Source organism: Zalophus californianus, chromosome 5 (genome assembly GCF_009762305.2).
Source record: "Zalophus californianus isolate mZalCal1 chromosome 5, mZalCal1.pri.v2, whole genome shotgun sequence".
NCBI lineage: Eukaryota > Metazoa > Chordata > Mammalia > Carnivora > Otariidae > Zalophus > Zalophus californianus.
Window position 1 is genome coordinate 119882388 of NC_045599.1, and position 24046 is coordinate 119906433.

General features: G+C 38.2%; 1 protein-coding gene across 6 annotated transcripts in view; it reads right to left on the reverse strand.

The window, feature by feature from the left end:
* Positions 1-24046, reverse strand: part of NNT (nicotinamide nucleotide transhydrogenase) — a 91144-nt gene that overhangs the window by 6700 nt on the left and 60398 nt on the right. For all 6 annotated transcript variants that reach the window (XM_027605424.2, XM_027605419.1, XM_027605421.1 and 3 more), the window contains 2 exons: positions 17630-17789; positions 15302-15383 (listed from right to left, as the gene is read on the reverse strand). In XM_027605424.2, the coding sequence (XP_027461225.1) occupies positions 15302-15383; positions 17630-17789 (242 nt within the window). The remainder of the gene's footprint in view (positions 1-15301; positions 15384-17629; positions 17790-24046) is intronic.

Sequence of the window (24046 nt, forward strand, 5' to 3'; positions counted from 1 at the left end):
AAAAGGAAGAAAATGTACAACTTTTTATGGTGGAAAAAAATTAACTTCAGTTAAAATACTTAACTTCATGCTCTCCTATTGTAATGCAATTTACAAATGATTTTTCATCTATTGTTTCATTCTATCCCTAATCATCTTTTAAAAATCTCCACCAAGATTAGAATGTAGAGCAAGTGATTCAAGCCCAATCCTCAGTGAAATAAAGAAGGCTGTAGAGCCGCATTCTCTATCTAACAAAAAGAAGCAAGAATGTAGACCTATTTTGGCACAGTGGCTAATGCTGGCTCTTCATGAGGTGCTATGCCATTTGTACAACTTTTTTAGTACATAGTTAAGCTGGGATTCAAACTCAGGTCTTTCTGCCTCAAGAGTCTGAACTTTTAACTACTATATAATACAATAGTATAGTGAGGCAACTTGAGAGGTATTTTTGCTTAGTTAACAGCTCCGGTTTACTAGTTATGTTGATGTGGAGCAGGTTACTTAAGGACTCTCTGTGTCTCAGTTTTCCCATAGAGTAGTAACCAGCTGTTACTATAAGCCCACATCCTGCCAAGGGCTAGAGAAAATTCTGCATAGAACAGGCTTGAGAAATACCTATTTATCTCTGCTTGAAGGAGTTCCAAAAATCCAATTCACAGTGTTCTTTGAGAATAATTGAGAGCCCAGGAAGTTTCAACAATGCTAAGAGCTATAAAACAAAATAAATATCTGCATGAACAAATAGACACAGGAGAAAAATGTGTCTCAGTATACAAAGTATCTACCACAATGTAAAACTTTTAGGAGCACCTGCTGAACGTTGGGGAAGTCTATTCTGAAAAATTACTCGGGATGGGAGTTAGAAATTACCTGGACAGAATGAACTATTTCATCTCTTTCAACTACTTCGTCATCTTTCCCCTTCAGTGGGCTAGCTGTAGTTTTATTCTAGTGAAAATAAAATTAAGGGCAGTCATTAGTTCACTCCAGACCACGGTCACCCAAACTCACCACCTCATAAGGTTTTAAGTTCTTCAACCACAAATTCTTCTGTCATTTTGGGGATTGTAACAGTTCGACACTTGAGCACAATTTTAAAATGTTCCCTAAAGACAAGATTGCTTTCTTTTTAAACTGCACATTGTTATCCTAATGTCATAATCTATACCAAGTCAGAGTTTTCAATCATTCCTGAAAACAAAAGAAGTAAGGCAAAATACTGACAATTCATGTTCTCACTCTTCATGTGGTCATGTAAACCGTATTCAGTACTGTGGCTCTTTTCACACCGTCTCGGAGCAAGCATTTCTGCAATGTCAACTGGACTCTTTGGTTGGGGTATGCTACTTTAAAATTTTAGTATTTTGTACAGTGGCAATAACATAAAATATTTTTTAAAAAATTCTCTAGGAACCAAAGCTTATGCTCAATAAATGGGGCTTATTATTACTAAACCTCAAATGTGAACATAAATATCATTTTAATACTTTAATAATAATATAGTATTTTAGGGGCGCCTGGCTGGCTCAATTGGAAGAGCATGCAACTCTTGATCTTGGAGAAGTGAGTTCGAGCCCCATGTTGGATATGGAGCCTATGTAAAAAAAGAAAGAAAGAAAAAATAATAATATAGTACTTTAAGCATGAATATAAAAAACAGACCTAGAGAGAAAGTGCATTATATTGAAATAACTAAAATATACTGCCAAGCCTGCTGATTGCATGAATTTAAAAAAAGACAAGACATATTGAATGGAAGTTTCAAAGGTGCTTGATTTTGTGAACAACAGCAGGGTGGTTCTCTCACGTTCTTAAAAAGGTACTCTTACTTTTATCATTGACTAGACCCAATGAAAAAACTAAACAACCAAATTTAGTTCTGGGAGCTTTGGTTTAAAAGGATCAGAGAGTACCTGGCTAAGATGCAAGAGAAACACAAAACATCTAACGACTTAGAAAATAACACACTCTAAGTGAAAAAAGATCAACTGGCTCAAAAAAAGGCAAAACATGATTTTCAAGCAGACCAAATAAAACAGAAGTGGACCAAATCGTCCTCATTTTCATAAAACAGAAGAAAAGAAAATGTATTCAAATGCACAGGAAAGCAGGAGGATAAAAAAAATTTTTTTTTTAATAAAAAAAGAAAAAGACTCTCTGTTAACTGTTTAAAAACAAATGCCCCAGTTAGGGAAAGTTTCCATCTTCTTTTCTGGGGTCAGGAAGAGAGAGGCTCAATGTGAGCTGATGTACCATCCACCAGTTCAGTACAAAAAGGATTCAAGAGCATCTCCCATATATAACAAAGGATGGTTGGCTGGCAGTGGACATAATCAAGACGGTTGCGGCTGCTTAGACCGCCCTTCATTTAAGGGAGGATTGGGGAGGATTTAAAGCAATGGTCTTAACCACTAGTAAGAGACAGCAATGAAATTCAGGATTTCCGGAACTACCAGAACCACTCTACCTCAAGCCAAAGGTACTATAATTGCCACGAATTACTCATTTGTGCTCTTTTGAAATGTGAATAACAAATCTTGAACACCAAAAATTTCTCATAAGCTCCCAATCTTACTGATCACCAATAAGTGTTTCCTCCTTCCCCCAGGTCCGAACCTCTTCCCAAAACCTGATTCGTAAGACTTAAGGAAGACTTGCAGTCACTGTACTATGTGATATTTAAGGTCTGTATTAGTTTCTGATTGCTGCTATAACAAATTACCACTTATTTAGTAACTTAAAACGACACAAATTGATTATCTTACAGTTCTGGAGGTCAGAAGCAGAAAATCAGTTCCCCTACACTAAAATCAAGGTGTTGGCACAGCTGCATGTCTTCCAGAGGCTCTATGGGAAAATCCATTCCTTGCCTTCTCCTGCTTCCGGAGGCACCGCCATTCCTTGGCTTATGGCTGCATCCCTCTGACTACTGCTTCCACTGTCATACCTCTGTCTCTGACTCTCTCCAACTCCTTCCTCTCTGAGGACCCTAGTGATGACATGGGCCTGCCCAAATAATCCAAGATAATCTCCCCACTTCAAAATCCTCCCCTTAAATCTACAAAGCCCCTTTTGCCACATGAAGTAACATGTCCACAGGTTTGGGGGATTGTAGGTGGACTCTTTGGGGCCATTATTCAGCCTACCACAAACTTCCTTTCCAGCCCTAAAATTTCATGAACTAGGGTTTCTATTGTAGCTGAATAATCCAATATATGCTATGCAAATTACTTTTGGATTGCAGTTCTGTATCCCTCCTTTATTCCAGTAAGTTTTTCATCTTAATTAATTTGTTTTTAATACTGCCCTTGCTTATCTTTAAATTAATCCATCTGGCCATCATCTCTATGCTTTAACTGACATGTCTTGGGCCAAATTAGAAATCAAAGACCTCTAAACGTATTTATTGTTATTGTAACATTTGATTAGCTACAGAGTGCATAAAGACATTATTTCTGTTGAGCTAGTTGTGAAGGGTAAATAATCACAAAGCTAACCAATATGTTATGTTGAATACCCCAAAGGACAGATCATTTTATATCTGTTGGCATAATAATTTATTATACTAAACCTTAAGGCTCTAATGTTGGAGAAAAACACATGCAAGGCTCTTACAAGAAAATGCCAGTATTTTGAGAGAAATAACAGAACACACTGAATTTGTAGAAATATATATGTGTACAGTGATAAGTCAATGTGAGTTAATAACAACTCTGGCCCATGTAACTGGCTAATCTCCAAAGTATGTATTAAAGTTAATTATACCAGACATTGGTTTGGCCATGACCAGCAATTTCCAGGAACTGATGACCAAAGCTCATCAATGTTCCATCACTGTATGAAGAATATCCAGAATTTGAAAATGCAAAGCCTACTAGACTTTTAGTTCTTCCCTTTGAGCCATGAAAATTATCTTTATTGTACACATGCTTAACAAAGCAGAATCAGCTGTCCCTGTCCACAACAAGATTCTACAAAAGGAAAATACTAAAATGAGATCACAGAAAGATCTTCAATGTTCCCAGAACTCTTTCTTGATGCACCTCCTCCTTATGATGTGCTGCAACATAGTAACATCATAGTAACGTAATGTGTCTTATTTATCAGCACCCACAGCACCTGGCACTCCTTCTAGGGACTCAATGGGAGGGAAGGAAGGAAAGGGTTTTAAGTAACACAGTGTGCCCAGTGAGATACATTGACTCAAAAACGTTCTACATCTCTTTTTAGAGAAAGAATTTAGGGAAGTAGTAAAGAACTGCAGTGAAAGGTCTGGAGTACCACTGCCCGGATTCACAACCTTTGGACAGTTTACTTCTGTATGCCTCCCTTTCCTCTGCACAGTGGGATTGAGAATAAAGCTCTTCAGAGAATTATCATGAGATTTAAGTGAGATAGTTCACATAAAGAGTTTTTCCTACAAAGTACTTTAGACCAATGCCAAGCGTAATGAGCCTTTAATAAATTAACCTTCAGTGGTGATATTCTATTCAAGTACATCTGTGTGATATAAATGCTCGTGTATTTTTCAAATAAATGCACCGTTTAATGATCATTTATATAAAAATAAATACACATTTTTACATTAAAACAAATGGTGGTTTGATGTCAACATTTTCTGAGTTGGTTTTCTAATTTTTACCTTAAAATTCCAATAAATATCAATATAGTCCAATAAAAGCCAGAAGTTCTTTGTATTCACAACTACACTGAAAGATTAAGAAAACTATATAGTCAATATAGTCTGAGGCCTGTAACTGTGAATACTGGACTCAGTGGGAACACATTCATAACTTGTATTCAGATACGCACTTATTTGATAAAGTCAAATTCCAAAAGGCCACATTCAACCCTTCCACAGATACTATTAGGCAAAAAAGTATTGTTTCCTCAAGTGACAGATACAACAAATATCATTATTAAGTCAGGGTAATCTTTTCACTTATCTTGAAGAAAAATTTCAACACTTTTTGCTATTTTCCTCTCTCAAATATGAAAATGATAGTCTTTTGTGACATATTATATAATAAAAACTAAGGCCTCAGTCCCTGATTAAAGATAGACCCAGGCACAGCTCAAAAAAAGTGGAATAATCTACTCAAATAAAGCAACCTGATCTTCAGAGACTTTTAAATCACCCAAGAAAGAACAAAAACAATTAAGAGTAAATACAAGAGCGGGGCGCCTGGGTGGCTCAGTTGGTTAAGCAACTGCCTTCGGCTCAGGTCATGATCCTGGAGTCCCGGGATCGAGTCCCGCATCGGGCTCCCTGCTCGGCGGGGAGTCTGCTTCTCCCTCTGACCCTCTTCCCTCTCGTGCTTTCTATCTCTCATTCTCTCACTCTCTCAAATAAATAAATAAAATCTTTAAAAAAAAAAATTGGTTAAGAGTAAATACAAGAGCGATTTGTAAATATCACATGAACTGGATAAAACTTGGTAAAGAGGCAATTCAAAAAACACCACATTTTCTAATCCTCTTTTAGAACACATGATGATATAAACCCCATTCTTATACTTTTTTGCAACTTCACATTAGATTTCAGACACCACATGTTCTAAAGGGGACACAACAATGTGAATTCCCATGATCGCAGGCCATGGAGACAATATGTCCTGACCAGGGTGCATTACAGCAGTTATTCTAGGACATGTGGGACTAGTAAAGAGTATAAAACATTCACCACATGGATCCTACCACAACTGTTCAAATAAACTACATTTTCCTTCTTGCATTATGGAAATATCCAGATTTAGTTCAGCAATAAAACATGAAGAAGAGCCAAGTAACCCAATTCAACCATAAGACAAAGAAACTACAGAGACAACAGGGCCTCGTTCTACAGTATTTAGAGTGTTTTCTCCATTTTGCTGCCTCTTAGTATTATACATACTGAAAAGGATCTTCATATCAAAAAAAAATCCTTTTATAACTTTCAACTATTTGGTCATACATTTTGCCAGTCACTGCACAAAATGTGTTTTCATACTCAAGATGTTCAAAGAGTTCGTTTCCTTTCTTTCACTGTGTTTTATACTTTCAAATATACATTGAATGCATTTGGGAAGTCTGCCTTCCCAATACCATCATCCCACAATTTTCCTAAATATGTTATTCCAAGATCCTAGGAAATTGACAAATGAGGAAAAAGACCTAACAAAGGGAAAATTTTTTGAAGTTTCACTTGTTGAAATCCTATTTATTCTTCCTGCTTTTAACCATAAGTATTTATAAACCAATAAAACCTTAAGAGCCAAAATAGAGGGATGGGGCTTGGGTTGTGTGTGGCCGGCAGCCACGAGGCAGCTTGGGAGCCAGGCCTGCGGGACGGCTCTGGGCCTCACCCAGCTGTCTTGGAGCTGCTACTCCTTCCTGTGATTACAGGCAAGGCAAAGGCATGCTTCCACACTCAGAATGGGTTTGGGGGAGTCACTTCACCATTTCTCTCCTTATTACCCTACCTCAGGATTTCTCAGATTTTTGTCACTTACTATCCAAAGATCTCCAGCAAAAGAATTTTTTCAAGAGCGCTAATGATGATGATATTTCCCAGGGAGAATGCCATCCAATTCCTCGAACAAGAATGTCTTGGTCTGATTGAGCTGCTATAACAGAACACCATCGACTAGGTGGCTGAAACAACAAACATGTCCGTCGCACAGTTCTGGGGGCTGGGAAATCCAAGATCAAGGCATTGAGAGATTACTGCATCGTCTGGAACGGAACCTATAACATCTCCAAGCAAGGGAAGCCAGAAGGCAGTGGAATAAAATCTTCAAATACTGGAGAGAAAATAATTATCATCCTGGAATTGTGAGGTATATAAAAAGAGAGGAAGAAAACTTATTATTAACCTCTCACTTAAGAACCTTTAAAAGATATGTTTCATATGGTATTTGTCTTTCTCCGACTTATTTCACTTAGCATAATAGCCTCTAGATCCATCCATTGTTGCAAATGGCAAGCTCTCATTCTTTCTGATGGCTGAGTAATATTCCACTGTGTGTGTGTGTGTGTGTGTGTGTGTGTGTGTGTGTGTGTGTGTGTGTGTGTGTGTGTGTGTTGTGTGTGTACTGCATCTTCTCTAGCCATTCATCAGTCGGTGGACATGTGGGCTGTTTCCATAATCCGGCTGTTTTCGATAATGCTGCCATGAACATCAGGGTGCGTGTACCCCCTTGAATTAGTATTTTTGTGTTCTCTGGGTAACTGCCTAGTGGTGCAATTACTGGATCATAGGGTAGTTCTATTTTTAACTTCTTGAGAAACCTCCATACTGTTGTCCACAGTGGCTGCACCAGTTTGCATTCCCACCAACAGTGCAAGAGGGTTCTCCTTTCTCCACATCCTCGCCAACACCTGTTGTTTCTTGAGTTGTTGATTTTAGCCATTCTGACAGGTGTGACGTGGTCTCTCATTGTAGTTTTGATTTGTATTTCCCTGAGGATGAGTGATGTTGAGGATCCTTTCTTGTGTCTGTTAGCCATCTGTATGTCTTCTTTGGAAAAATGTCTATTAATGTCTTCTACCCATTTCTTAACTGGATTATTTGGTTTTTTGTTGAATTTTATGAGTTCTTCATATATTTTGGATACTAACTGAAACAGACTCTTACCTATAGAGAATTGGTGATTACCAGAGGGGAGGTGGCGGGGGGGGGGGGGGGGGGGGGGGGGGGGGTGTGGATGAAACAGGTGATGGGGATTAAGGAGGGCACTTGTGATGAGCACCAGGTCTTGTATGGAAGTGTTGAATCACTATATTGTACACCTGAAACTAGTGTAACACTGTATGTTAACTGGAATTAAAATAAAAGCCTAAAAAATAAAAAATAAATAAATAAATAAAAGTTAAAATAGACCTTAAAGATTCTCCAATCAACTACTTCCTAAGGCAGGACTCCTTTATTTAGAATTACACCAAATATGTGTGCACTGTATTCTGTCACAAAACAGGTTGGGAGCTCCACTGCAGATGCAATGAAGAGTCCCTGGTCTGGGCTACGTACACCTTAAGGACTCTTGTATCCTATGTTTGCACATGGCAATGCTCTGTTCTGAGGAGGGCCTGTGAAGGTAATAAAAAGATCTTGGCACCTGGGTGGCTCAGTCAGTTAAGCGTCTGCCTTCAGCTCAGGTCATGATCCCAGGGTCCTGGGATCGAGTCCCACCTCAGACTCCTTGCTCAACGGGGAGCCTGCTTCTCCCTCTCCCTCTGCTGCTCCGCCCTGCTTATACTCGCTCTCTGATAAATAAATAAATAAAATCTTTTTTAAAAAAAGGTCTGTTACTATATTCAATTATTTTTGTAATCTAATTGTGCATTTCACCTGTGAAAAATATGGTGGGACCTGAAAAAGGCAGGTTTCTTTGGTCTATCACATTCTGATCAGAACTTCTGATTGACAGCTACACATCACTGATTAAAAATATAGGAAGTTTTTTTAAAAATAAATAACTGTAGTAAATGCAGTTTAGAATAAAAACTTATAAAACATGAAGCAGGGCAAATGTTACACAAATCATCCTTACTGCTGGAAAGGCTGGGACCAGCTGGGTAGGGTCAGCTTATCCACCTGAAGAGAAACATGGTAATGAAGTAGGGAAAACCACCCTGACAAGGCTACTGCTGTCCACAAAAGCTGACTAATGAGAAAGGCTGTGGAATCAACCTTCTGGCGAGGCTTCTTAGGTAAAAGGACAGACACCCACCTCTCTAAAATTGTGAAAGTCCTTAGAAGCAGTGGTTCAGACAAACTCACAGATTCTCAGTGGGAAAAAAAAAAGTTCATTTAATTTTCTAGAACATTCCAATAGCCAGAATTACAGAGCATTATGTACCTTTCATTCTTCTTTTTGAGGGCAAATCAGGGCTGACCTGCTACTCTGATCTGAAATCTGATGTTTATCTATGGTCTCCCCTTCTTCAGGAAAAAAAAAATATGAATGCTAAAGAGCTCTAAAAATGGCTCAGGGGCACAGTTTTTCTAATACAGAATAATAGAACCTGTTCTATGACTGTGAATGAGAAAATGTTTAACAAAAGGCTACAGTCCCATTTTCCATTTGTGCATGTGGCCTGTGACACTGAGGTCACCAGGAGAGTGAGAAATCATCTAAAGAGGATCAGGCCAGATGATAGTGCAAACATCAATGGAGCCCTCTGCAGAACCACATCACAACACCGCCCGTTCCCCTCCGGGGATGTTTTTATAGATTGTGCCCAAATCTGGGTTTTCCATCACTGAGCCAAATCCAGCAACCAAGCCCAGAATAGAAACTGTATGATGACTGACACACTTTTTATTTCCAAAATAACCAACAAGACTATGAAGAATGATATCACAGAAAAAACTGAAATTCTATTGGCCACTCATGTTCTAAAATATTATATTCTGGCATATTGCAGAGACTTGGTTAAAAAAAATGCATAATTTCTTCTTGTCTGAATAACTTTCATGATGCTGTTGGAAAGTAATGGCTACTGAAGCACCATAAGATGGAAACTGTAAGCAAAATATTGAAGAATTGGAACATAAAATGAGAAACGGGCTTTTATTTATTTATACTCCACCATGTTTACGTGACCCTCACTGAAGAACCTCAGCTCAGAGTTTATTATGACTAATACTAGAACAAGAAGCCGAAAAACATCCTGATGGTCAGAGGCCATCATCAGTAGTGAGAGCTTCTCCCTCAGACCACCAGAACTCCTGTGACAAGACAGACCGAGCAATGAGTCCTAGAATGAATGGTAAGGCAGAGGCTGTACAAAGCATCTAAATCACAGGCTTTCTTTCCACCACACCAATATGCTATGAACAGTACAAAGAGAAAGCCAAAGCCAAATTCTGGCCAACAGTCAGGATCTGGGAGGAACAGCGTTGCTTTCTAAAAGCACGAGAGACACCTCTGAGCTGAGAAATTACTGGCAATTCTGTACAATAGGCGGAACACAGATGTGAGTGAATGTACATACTTTCTTTGGCTTTCCTCTCTTCCACCGAAAGTTTCACCCATATGACTAATTACACAAATAACTCCCACCACACCCACCTTCCTACCACTATGTTGTTCAAATAGGCAGGCTCAGAGCAAAATGCAAAGAAACACACCATATTCTTTCAGAGAACCTGAAGCACTGGCTAACTCATTACCTAACAGTACTGGTCATAGCTCTGAAACTCTGGTCTATGCTACAGCTATGTGTCATCCTTTGCACCAGCATCTGAGCTGGAGACACAATGGGGTGTAAGTATCTCCAAGCCAGAATATCTTCAAGCCTATTAAATCACCTCCCAGCGAATGTACACTTCACAGGCTCAGGAATTTTCATCTGTGTATTCACGGATGTATTCTCAGGACCTAGAAGTGCCTGGCACAAAACACTATGTAATCAGTTGTTCAGTGAATGGTCATTAACCTGAATAGTCACATCTAAAAAGAACGTATTGCAAAGCTGTCATAAAAATGCTAAGGGCGCCTGGGTGGCTCAGTCAGTTGGGTGTCTGCCTTCAGCTCGGGTCATGATTCCAGGGTCCTGGGATCGAGCCCCGCATCAGGCTCCCTGCTCAGTGGGGAGCCTGCTTCTCCCTCTCCCACTCCCCCTGCTTGTGTTCCTGCTCTCGCAGTCTCTCTCTCTGTCAAATAAATAAAATCTTAAAAAAAAGAAACAAATCTGAGAAGGCTGAGCTCTATTTACTTGAATTACATGTAACCCACAAAAAAAAGAAAATACAGTTAGATTGACAAAATATCTCATCCTGAAATATCTTCAAAGAGTGGATTCCTAAGCAAAACTAACATATATTTAAACTTACAGCCATGCCACACAAGACTGTAAAACACTATTAAACCATAAATACCACTGGCGGCTAGATGTGTTTAGACAGAAAATGTAAAAAAGATTAAATGTTTTTAAAAACCTGCGCCTGGGTGGCTCAGTCGGTTGAGCTTCTGCCTTCGGCTCAGGTCATGATCCCAGGGTCCTGGGATCGAGCCCCGCATCGGGCTCCCTGCTCCGTGGGAAGCCTGCTTCTCCCTCTCCCACTCCCCCTAGCTTGTGTTCCCTCTCTTGCTGTCTCTCTCTCTCGTCAGATAAATAAATAAAATCTTTAAAAAATAAAAAATAAAATAAAATAAAATAAAACTTCTAAAAAAATAAAAATAAAAATAAAAATAAAAGCCTGCAAAGAAACTCATGTTACAAGTAGCATAAAAGGTTTAAAATGTCCCCTGGACAAATAACTACTCTTGTTTGCATTCCGACCCTCCTTCTACTCGATTTCTCCGAGCACACTGTCACATTAAATGGACTTCATTCACTGATTCATTTGTTTATAGGTTTGTTTTCTTCATAACTATACACTTTTGAGAGTGGCAACTTTTATCTCAATACCTGATAAAAATAAATTTCTATCAACAAATTATTAATAGAAAGATATAGTTGAACATTAACAAGAAAGCAATGTATAACATCAGTTAACCAATCAAACAAATTGAAAGGTGGTTTCATAAATTCAAAAGACTTCCGTGATAATCCAAGCAATAATGCTTTCTGAAAAGAAAATCGACCTGTAATTAACTGCAAAAAGAAAAAAACTACACCTCTTTCTCAGAATTACTCAGTGGGAACACTATTTCTGCTTTATAATGAAAAGCCCACTGTATGGATCCAAAGATTGGGAAATAAAGAGAAAAAAATGTCTGCATTCTCATAGTGTAAGATTTTTATAATAAAATGCTTTTAGAGATCAGCCATAAGTTAGGTAAGTTGCAGAGGTGTTCTGGGCAACTGGGAAGCAACAATATACTGGCCACTAAAGAAAGTCTAGGTCAATGAACACTCATGAGCTCTTGTCATGAAATGTCATGTGCTTCATTATGTAATCTCAGCTCCCGGTCAGCACGTTATGACTATAGCCAAAGTAAAGGAAAACAGGAGTGTCTCTAAATCAATCATGAGCCATGAAGCCAGACAGACTGTATGACAGATGCAATTTTTCTTGGCACCACTTGGGCATAACTAATTGATGACAATCGTATGTCCACACTGGCACATTTCCACGGGGGATGTGTGTGAATATGTCACAACATCTGGATGCTAGGCATGCTGGGTCCTGAGGCACAAAGATCTACTAAAATGAGAGGCCCAGCAGCTGTGCTCAATGAACACCGTGGGAGCTCCACTGGGTGATGAAAGGACTAAATTACTGCAAACTGTAAATACAGATTTATTTCATTAAAATGCGAGGTAACGCTGCAGCCATCTCTTGTGCAAACAGACATTTGTCTCCTTAAAAAAAAAAAAAAAAAAAAGGTAGCATCTATGGATACACGTATTCCTAACTCCGTCAAGAAAATCCACATTTCTCTGAGGAAAAGATGACGATGCACATGAGACAAAATCAACAGTTTCTATGACTCCCTTTAAATAAAAAAATCCCTATTCAATAACTAGCAAGGAAAAATAGGATAATCTACTGTCACTGTGTTAGCAATAGTTCTAGACTCCTCCATGTAATTCAAACATGAAATCTGCATAACTTGTTACAAAGCCATGTTGAAAATTCAACGGATCACAGTAACAAACTGATATATTAATATATAATTTCATCTTAATGTGAAATTGATCAATATAAGTGGTTAATGTTTCCTAACTCACAAATAGAGAAATTAGACTGAACAATTTTACTCTGATCCTACATAATAAATTATTAATAAGTTTATTATTAAAAAATTATTTGAACTATGACAATTATGTGAAATGACAAAATGCTCTCTCACATCAAGTGTGACATCCTGTTCACAAAATTACTTCAATAAAGCACAAATTATAACTGAGATACTATTTATATATGTTTAATTAAATATCTCCCATAAATCTTAAGTAATTATTTTTCCCCTGCAGGGTGACAGAAATCATCCTAAAACAGCAATTTATCTTATGTCCTCATGGATCAAAATCAAATTTTAATCAGGTCAGAAACTGAGATTTCATCTGTCTCATCCCTTTTCTTTCCAGATTTTTCCATCCCTCTTATTCTTTTCCCCTCACATCCTGCTTCCATCAAGCTACCCTACAGTCATGATGCTCCCCAACTTTGCATCCACCTCACTCTGCACTGATTTTCCAAGATGTCTGGTCAACATAGGCTGGTCAATGCGTATTAGAGAGGGATGTCAGACTAATCACTCCCTTCCCAAAAGATAACTAAGACAGGAAAGCCATCTTTCTCTACTTCATTAAGATTGCCACTCATATCCTAAACATTTGTGGTGATAGAAGGCATTACTAATACATTAGACTTCTTACATGTGGACTGAATAAAGAAAAACAACTTCTTTTTAGGAAAATCATAAAAGATTCTTTAACACATCCTTTCCTTATATAGGTCTGCAAATGCTTTAAGTGGCAAGCGTCTGATTAAAAGGGCAGCCCTGAACAATACCGGATAAGAAAACGGGCAATGGTGACCAAAATGAGACTTCATACGGGAAAGTCAAAAAACAAAGTCAGGGCGGCACCTGGGTGGCTGTTGGTTAAGCATCTGCCTTCAGCTCAGGTCATGATCTCAGGGTCCTGGGATTGAGCCCCATACCCAGCTCCCTGCTCAGTGGGGAGACTGCTTCTCCCTCTCCCCCGCCCCCTGCTCGTGCGCCCTCTCTCTCTCTCTCTCTCATGCACTTGCTCTCTCTTAAATAAGTAAATAAAATCTTTTTTAAAAAGTCAGTGATTTTTCTCATCTTCTAGCTTCAATTTTCTAAGACTATACTAAACATGGAAACATCTACATCACAGAAAAGCTGGTCCTACCACAAAATAGTATTTTGACTCTCTGTATATGAAAAACACTAACTATGGATCACAAGAAGGCAGAGTGGGTAAGGAGTGAGAGAGGGGAAGAAAGAAGAGGGAAAATGCAGCTGATAATAAAATGTTAGATCCACTTGGGGCACCTGGGTAGTGCAGTCAGTTAAGCGCCAGACTCTTGGTTTTGGCTCAGGTCGCGATCTCAGGGCCCTGATCTCAGGGTCGTGAGATAGAGCCCCGTGTCAGGCTTTGCACTCAGCAGGGAGTCTGCTTGAGATTCTCTCTCCCTCTCCCTCTGCCCCTCCCACTCGTGCGCTCTCTCTCTCTCTCAAATAAATAAGTAAATCTTTAAAATAAAAAAATAAAATGTCAGATCCACTTATTTCATCATGTAAGTCTCTTCACCACTGTTAATAGCTGGGACATTCAGGATTCTGCACCCCATCTTGCATAGACACTATGACTAGTTCTGGGCAAATGGTTGAGCTTATTATCTTATCATTTGTCCCAGAAAAAGTGTAAGATAGACATCTAAAAGGAATTTTCATTAATAGACATTAACAGTTTTTTCAACACACATTAACATTCTGGTGAACAAATGAATTTTATTTACTAATAGAGTTAGCTTGTCTCTCTGACTTATGGTACCATGTCAAAGAAACTGCGAGAGAACCAGCTTCTCTAGCAAAGAGGCAGCAGGTATCTACTCCCAGGGACAACTCCAGACAGTCCCTTCATGGACGCCAGGACAGGGATCCAAAGGTGCACAGACCAATGCAAAGTACTGCAAAGGTCTGTTACCCACTGACCCCATCTTTACGTCCCTCAAACCCTTTATCCAAGGTCATGGGGAATAATCTGGAAATGCAGAGTTCTCAAATTCTCCATTGTGCTCAAGATCCTCCAAGAGCAATCTAGTGCCCAAATGCCAAGTGGCAGGCACAGCTACTGCCCTGATTCTTATTTCAAAAAGTGTATGGTGTTAGGAAAAGAACATTTGCACCAGTCTTTTCCATGGGAGAATATGAGAGCGAACCCAGTCGGGCATTAAGCAGCCCACAGGATCACCACCAAGTCTCACTCAGTCTTCAAAGACCTCTCATTTGAGATACTGTTCTTCAGTCAGTGTGAACACCAAAAACCAAAAAGGGAAAACTCAATGTGGTTCTAATGATTTATTTGACCTCCTTCCCCAAATCCAACCAGAAACAGAACTTCTGTTTTTCCCCATTAATAAAAATCCTGGAATTCAGTATAATAGTTTCCCTTTCTAAAATGAGCCTGTATTTAGGTTCTGTGGTACTAGAGACAGCAAAATGAGGTAGCCAGAATAAGGCCAGAATAGGGTTTTTACAACTCAGTTTCTTTACCTGTGATTACATATGTAAACTCCACTCTAAGTAAGAAAATCATCCAGATGTAAGTCATCACTTTTCCTTTTCTCTCTCTCTCTCTCACACACACACACACACACACACCCCACAAGACTCGTGCTACACGCACTGACCTCACTTTCTTGCCCTGTTCCGAGAGCATCTTCACCAAGTCAGCGATGGGGTACTGCGCTTTGGCTGCACAGAGACCATAGCCTGCAAAGAACATGAAGCACACAGAAGAGGGTGATTTTTATTTAGAAATCTTATGAATAATAATTTCTTCCTTGATCAAGACATATTTTTAAGCCAAGGAAGGCAATCCGCTAACAGGATGAGACATGAAAGCAAACTTTTGGCCTTTTTAAAGTATTAGCCTAAATCTCAAATTCAAAATCTAATGGTCCCTCCTCAATCTTCTGCCTTGTCTGATACTGCTGGGCACTCCCTCCCCACACACCACACCGCACACACCCTTGTGTATGCACACACTTTGTGTGTGGGTGCACCTGTGGCTCACGTAAATGGTTTCCAACTGTCTTCATACTTGGTTTTGAGAAGACTCCTGCAGCTGCAGCTCCCTGGTTCCCCTCCTCACTTTACTATTCTTCCTTGATATCCTTGAATAGATCTCCTTCTGTTTCCCTTAAACAATGAAACTCCCCAGGGCCTTGGCTTTGCCCCTCACACTCTCCTTGGAAAGTCTCGGCCTGTCCCATGGCTTCAAGAACCATCTGATGACTCCGATTTGTGTCCAGCCTCAGCCTATCCTTTAGCTCCAGGATGGCATGTTCATTGTCCTATCTCCATCTCAAACTTAATGTCTCCTACAAAGAACTTAAAAATTTCCCCCTCTGCCAAAAAAACCCCAAAGTGCTCCCTACTTCCGATGTAATTACAGGTGTGACCACAAACTGCAGGCCTCTTCCTTCTTCTTTAACCCCTACATTCTGTCCGCTCCCCCTGTACAGTCAGTCTCACCTGTCCCCACTTTTCTACCCCCGGTTTTCCCAATACCAGTGTCTGCTCAGGCTGTTCCCTCTGCCTTCCCCATCCCCAACACCATCTATCCTTAAGGCCCAAAACAAACCCTCACATCCTAACAATGCTTCTTAGGTTCCTCATGATTAAAAAGAAAGTGTGTCTACCCAGTCTAATCTAGCCCTTATCATAACCCACCGTGCACTATTTATTGATCTGACTTCTTCCCTGGATGGAAAAATGTCTAAAAGAAAGAGTGTGTCCTTTATGTCTTTCCACCTCTACATTCCAGTTGTGTTTCTCACCAGGCAACAATTACACCACTTTGGCTGGGATCATTCATGATGCAGGAATGTCCCAGGTAATACAACATATTTAGTGTGTCTGCTCTCACACACTAGTGGACAGTAGCAGCCCCAGCTGTGAGACAAAAACCCAAATCCACAAGTTTCAAATGCTTCTAGAAAGTGATACTGCCCCAATTGAGAACACTTGCACCTGAACATTCAATTCTCCTAGTGTTTGGTATTTACATCTTAGCATATAACCAACCAGCAAACCACCCACATGTCAAATCAACAGATTTCCTTTATAGAAAACTCTTATAATACCGTAATAGACTTAAAATCTTAATCTGAACCCAAAGTATTACCTGTAATACCACAGCATTCTGTGGTACGATTAAAGAAAAATGGAGCTAACCCTCAAAAAATTAGGGAATTGAGGCTGGGAGATTAAATGATGTGGTCAATGTCAGGTCAATTGTTAGAGGCAAAACTAAGAACAAAAGTGAAGTGTTGGGGCGCCTGGGTGGCTCAGTCGTTAAGTGTCTGCCTTCAGCTCAGGTCATGATCCCAGGGTCCTGGGATCAAGCCCCACATGGGGCTCCCTGCTCAGCAGGAGGCCTGCTTCTCCCTCTCCCACTCCCCCTGCTTGTGTTCTCTCTCTGTCACTGTGTCTCTCTGTCAAATAAATAAAATCTTAAAAAAAAAAAAAAGTGAAGTGTTACCACTCCCAGACCAAGTTCTATTAGGCCATGCTACCTCATCTTATTGGAAACCACATGATTATCAATGATTTTTTAAATATTTACTTTTGAAAAGAAAGAGATTAACATTTACTAGCATTCACTGATTTAATATTTAATTTTGACAATAATTCCAAAAACTATCAATGAGGAACAAATAACCAAAACTCAAAGATGACTAAAACGTTGTGTACAGAATCACAGAAAGACATGGATAGAACCTACCACATCGATCTGTAAAATCTCTATGTGATTCCCCGAAATATTAACCCTAAGCTGAGGATTCTCAACATTTTTTAGTTGGTAATCATAGGGTTGCTTCAATGTTTCCATTACATTTTCAAAAATGGATAAGTTCCAATTCAATTTTTTTCCTATTATAAGAAACTGTATTAACATAATCAATTCCAATAGCGATTATAGGTTGGTTTTTTTTTTTTTTTTTTTTTTTTACCTGGAGTGATAATAATGCTATTAGCTTCTCGAATCAAGTCAATTGCATTGTCAAGGTTGATTTCTGTATGTGTGCCAGAAATTTCCATGGGTTTTCCACCAGCTGTTGAAGTAGTACCATAGCCTCCGAGAATCACATTAGCCAGGGAGCGATTCATTGCCTGGAGAGCAAAATTATTAGCTGTGAGAGTTTAATCCACATAACTTTTTGAAAGTGGTATGAAGCCTGTGTATATGATATTCATAATTATTTTAAGAGGTTTATTTGATCATCTAAAAAAATCACATAGATCACATCTATAAAGTCAACTGTACACAGATATATTTTCAGTAAAAGTTAATTTTAAAAAAGAATTTAATGGAAAATTACCAATAATATTAAGAAATTAATGAAAAATTCAGATCCAGTTATTACTGTCCGTGTACTGATCAAGCAACTTCTACGTCCATATTCACATGTATTTCACCAGAGTAAGAGAATGATATCTATGAGAAATTTTCCAAGGTGACTACAGATGTCTCAGGCGAATCCTGCTACCAGCTGCAAGCTGTCAAGAGGCTAAAAGAAGGAAAGGAAAGCGATCCACGGCATTTAGAAGTCTGCTGCCCTCTGTCGTCAAGAAAAAAAGAAAAGTGGGAGTTGATAAGGTCTTATTTTCCAAATCAACTACATACAGCTCCAGGAAGCTGTGACAGAAGTGACTGGATTCATTAGGCTCCTAAAATATTTACTTCCAAAAAGGCAGATGAGTAAGTTCATACACTGTTTCATTAAAACTTACATCTGCCCTTTTAACTGGAAAAATAATCTCGTAAAAGAAATCAGAGGAAGGCATGCTCATTTACAATCATCCAACAAAGTGCCACACAAATGCGACAACTGAAACATGACAATGGCAGGTGTGGTTTCTAAACAGTTCATCTGTAGACCTCGGGAACTGGGGTGGTAAAAGCAAGAAGCTAGATGGTTTGGGTAACCAAATGCCTTTTAAGAATTCAAATCACTGTACGTGAAGAAAGCAGTCATTTTACATGATCATAACTGGATTTCTCACTTCAGAAAAAAATCCAAAAAATTATTAAACCTTATTTTAAGGGCTATAATAAACATATCATTGATCCATTATTTATTCCTATAAAAGCTATATAAGTGTTAATCTATCACTTTTTTTAAAAAAAGACAATACTTTATTATTAAAGAACAAAAAGCACCTGAAGATTTTCAGTGATAAGTAACACATTGGGAGAAAAAAAAAAAAATCATGACCATCCATCCAAAGACAGCCCAGCCTGCTACCATCTTAGTGGAGACATGTACATACACTGCTCAAGTGGGACAGAGGTAGAGGCAGGGAGGAAAAAGCAGCAGAGAAGATAAACAAAAAGCCATTAAAGGCAGCATATCAATAACATAAACATGATGAATCAAAATGTTGTCAGAATTTTTTAAGTTGCCCTTTTGACCGAAGCTCATTTCTCAGACACAGCATTCACATTTTACAGAGCCCACACCCCAGGAAACTAGCCTAAGATTATTACATACAAAATAAATACCCTCAGAATACCTTTACATATTTATGAAGAGATAAGAGGGTCAGAAAAATCAATAATGCTTTTAATTAGGGTATATAGTCCCAATCTGACACGAGGATTTATATTCTTAACCCAACCTCCTATACTTAAATCCAAGTTCTACTGAAAATCCAAACAGCCATACCTGAGACTTCCAAACATTCAATATTTGTGGATTTTGACAAATCCTTTCTAGTTCTGAATTAGAAGATTCTGAAATTAAATTACCAGAAATATATTCTATCAAATGTTTGCCTTAAAAACTGGCTCAAAGGACTATTTCAGACATTGACATATTTCTGTCATAGATAACTTCTTTTAAAAAAGTCAAACCCACAAAGCGGCTCCATCACCTGCATCACACAGTCCTGCAGAGGGACAGATGACAGAGGGACATGATGTAGAGGGACAGATATACAAAAATATGACCACTTTATTCTAACTTGGCTTAAAAGGAACCATTCTATACAAAAAATACAGATTCGAAGGGACACATACCACCTCCGGTGTCTATAGCAACAATGTCCACAATAGCCAAACTATGGAGAGAGCTCAAATGTCCATCGACTGATGAATGGATAAAGAAGATGTGGTATGTGTATACAATGGAATATTACTCAGCCATCAAAAAGAATGAAATCTTGCTGTTTGCAACAACATGCCATCTAGAGGGCATAATGCTAAGTAAAATAAATCAGAGAAAGACAAATACCATATGATTTCACTCATATGTGGAATTTAACAAACAGATGACCATAGAAGGAGGAGGAAAAGAAAAAAAGGAGAGAGGGAAACAAGCCATAAAAGACTCTTAAAAACAGAGACAAATTGAGGGTTGATGGAGGGAGGTGGGCAGGGGATGGGCTAGGTGGGTGATGGGTATTAAAGAGGGCACTTGTGATGAGCACTGGGTGTTATATATAAGTGATGACTCACTGAATTCTACTCCTGAAACCAATATTGCACTGTATGTTAACTAGGATTTAAGTAAAAGCTTTTAAATAAATAAATAAATAAGGAACCATTCTCTCCCTATAAAACTGAATGGAGGAGAAGAAAAGAATTTCTGAGGACATTTAATTAATGTTTACCCACTATTCTAATGGCATCTTCAGGAGGAAAAAAGGGAACCACACAGTAGTTTAACAATCAAAGTCAACTTGTTGAACACATAGCCACAATTATATCACCATTAAGCTGATTCCATGTGGTCTCTTAAAAACTAAATTATTTTTCATCTCTGAATTTACCATTGCAACATCATATTTTCAACAAATGTTTAGGGTTTAGGACTTTGTTCTGTTCCTTTTTTTTTTTTTTTTTGCTTGTTTAAGTGATTAATGAGACTATCCTGTGACCACTGATCCACAGATTGAGGAGTTCCCAGCTTCCAAGACAAAGTATTCGCAACACTGTCCAAGACTGTTCCTTTTAAGTTATTAAGCCCTATAATGAAAATTGCATGCTACATTAAAGGGACCCTTAATTCACATAATTCCAAGCAAACTCTAAGAAAAAAATCTGAAAACAAAGGAAAGGCCATAAAATAGACAAAACCAAAGCAATAATAACATATACTCCATTTACTATCATCTCTCATTTCGATGCTTTGTGGGTGCTGAGTAACTGACTGCAAAGCAAAAAAAAAAAAAATTATTTTTGGTTTGGCTTTGATCCACTTCATTCTGTTCTATTTTCATTTGGAAACAAGTAACGAAGTGCAAAAATCAGAAAATTCAGTTTGAAAATGCTGTCCCATTTTTGCAAGCCCTCTATTTCCCAGGCAATTTGGACACTATCTCAAGTAAATGGACTGTAAAATCATGAAGAGGTTAATGTCTATATGACACCTGACATAAAGCAAATTATTCATTTGAGGGGGCTGTCTGGACACTATCGACATTTTTCAGTTTAATATTGGATACTGTATAACCACAGCATGCAGCTCAGAAGACACCCAAAAGAATTCTTTGTCAGAACAAAAGTGCAATTTTAGGGATTATTGATTAGCCACTCGGGGAGCATTCCATTCCCTCTCACATAATAAAACCACTCTGTTCCGGTTTGGACTTGAAATGTTTCTTCAATAAATAATAAAATATTGAAGCTAAACATACTAGTATTATTAACAGATACTGATATATGGCAGTACATCTGTTACCATAACCTATCCAGAGAAGATTCCAAAATATGAAATGAGCAAATATTCATTTAATGTTCATTTAATAATTATTATACTCATATGAGTGTGCCAGGTGCTCGGTTAGCCTCCATAAACACAAAGGCAAATAACCAATGGCGTCTTCAAATACCTTCCTTGTAAAATGAGAATATTTCCTACCTCCAGAATTAGCATGGAGATTAAATGAGCTAATATTTGTAAAGCACCCAGTGTTAATGCCTACAGTATGTTAATGCCTACTACTACGCCCAATTACACGCGGCTATTTCATTTTTATTATTAACATGAACCACTCTGAGCTGCTAAAACACCAGCCATGAAGAAACAATTTCTTATAATAAAGAAGCACAAGCCAAGAATCAGTGAAGATTAATGGGAAAAGTCAAAATCAGGGCAATTTAGAAGGAAAGAAAATTTCTATCTTCAAAATTGAAAAATACAGCAGGCTGGTTTTTGCTGTTGCCTTGTTTGTTTTGTAATAAGATGAAGGGAGGGAGAGCGTGCAGGAAAACAAGTGCGCCACACATCGCTGGTGAGAGCTCAGCCTGGAGAGTCCTTTGTGGAAATCAATTCATCGATATCGACAGCCAACACAAAGCCCTTACTCCATTCCCAAGGAAATAATCAAAATGCGCAAGGAGGTACACTGAAGGAAAAAAAACTATTAGTGAGATAATTAAACAATTCAGAATATATTCGAACATATGCTTATGAAAAAAGACTGGAATTAGAATATTAAATTTTAAGAGTTAAGTGGTATTGGCATTATAAATGATACATCTTCTACTTTCTTCCAAATTTCCCACATTAAACATCTTTTATTTTTGTAATTGCATAGTATTTTTTTAAAAATTAAAGCTTCAACTGTGTTTGAATCCAAATTACTACAAGTTGCTATTTTAAACAGAGCATCCATCTGATCCAGTGTGACACGTATGGTCATGGACAGCTACAAGAACACGTTATTATAGAGCGCAGGAATAAAAAATAGCTATGCTATGTTGCCAATAAATGACATGCCTGAGGCGGTGGAAATAGAAGAAAAAAAAACAAAAGAAATATAGAAAGCAGATCACAAAATATGAAAGGAAAGAATAAGAGAAAGATGATATAGGTACAGAAGTACACACAGAAAAAAGTATTTTCAACAAGTGCCTCTTACTACCTTATTCTAGTTAGTGTCATAGAACTGCTACTGTAAGTGTCTGTAGTTACTAGAACCAATAATAATTAAAGAAACTAGATGAAGAGGAAGGGAGAGGAAATAAAAAAGACACAGACAAATTTGGGATATACTACTGATACATTTAAGAACCTAAGTAAAACCATTTAAGAAAAAAAACAGTAAAGGCAAAAAGGCACCTGTAATGACACTCCAAGAACTACACACAGGTCCACACCTCTCCCCATATCAATAGGCCACTGGCTTTGTGAAAATTCAAATCCTCCCATTTAATTTTAAAATCAGAATTTTGACCAACCACAAGTTTAAATAATAATGAAAATCTGCTGCCCCCTGCTGATCATTCAAATTCACCAAATGAAGCAAAGTCAAACTAAGAGTTAAAAGTTCATTTTTAGACGCTAAGTGAAATAAGTCAGTCAGAAAAAAGACAAATACCATACAATTCCATTCATATGTGGAATTTAAGTAACAAAACAAATGAACAGAGGAAAAAAGAGACACAAACCAAGAAACAGACTATAGAGAACAAACTGATGGTTACCAGAGGGGAGGCGGGTGGGGGATGGGTGAAATAGGTGAGGGGGATTAAGAGTGCACTTATCATGACTTACCATGATGAGCACTGAGTAATGTATAGAATCGTTGGATCGCTATATTATACACCCAAATCTAATATAACACTATATGTTAACTACACTGGAATTAAAACAAAAAACTTTTTTTAAAAGTTCATTTTTAGAGAAAACTATTTCTAATACAACTGAATAAATTTTTCCTTCTTTATAAACATTTGTTTTTTAGAACCCCACAGCCTGAACCTTTTCAAATAGGAGACCCAAACCACCTCCTTTCCAAATTCCCTGAACGACTTGGGAGATTTAATTTTAAAACCTCTTCCTCAGGGCCAAAGAAAACTGATTTCTTATTATAAAAAGATAACTTCAGCACTCAATTTACAAAGAGATTTTCAATTAAAACATGAGGAATTCTGAGTTATAAAATAAGGGGCTTTTTAAATACTGTAATAAAAGAACGGAGGTGGCAGAAGTACCCTTTCTCTGCCTGAAGGATTAATCACCGTAGAGTCATGTTCTGAGGTCACTCCACTGCACACTCGCCCTTCCACAGCCATTCAGAACTACCACTGAGAAAACAGTATCTATCATTTGGAAAAGTTTCCTAGTCAAACCTTTAATTATTTCCAGTATACCTTCTTGCCTTCTTGTAGAAACAAAAAGGAAGCTAGGAAGTATTTGTTTTCTTGATTTTTTTCTTTTCTTTTTATTTTTTTAAAAGATTTTATTTATTTATTTGACAGAGGGAGACACAGCGAGAGAGAGGGAACACAAGCAGGGGGAGTGGGAGAGGGAGAAGCAGGCTTCCTGCTGAGCAGGGAGCCTGATGTGGGGCTCGATCCCAGGACCCTGAGATCATGACCTGAGCCGAAGGCAGACGCTTAACAACTGAGCCACCCAGGT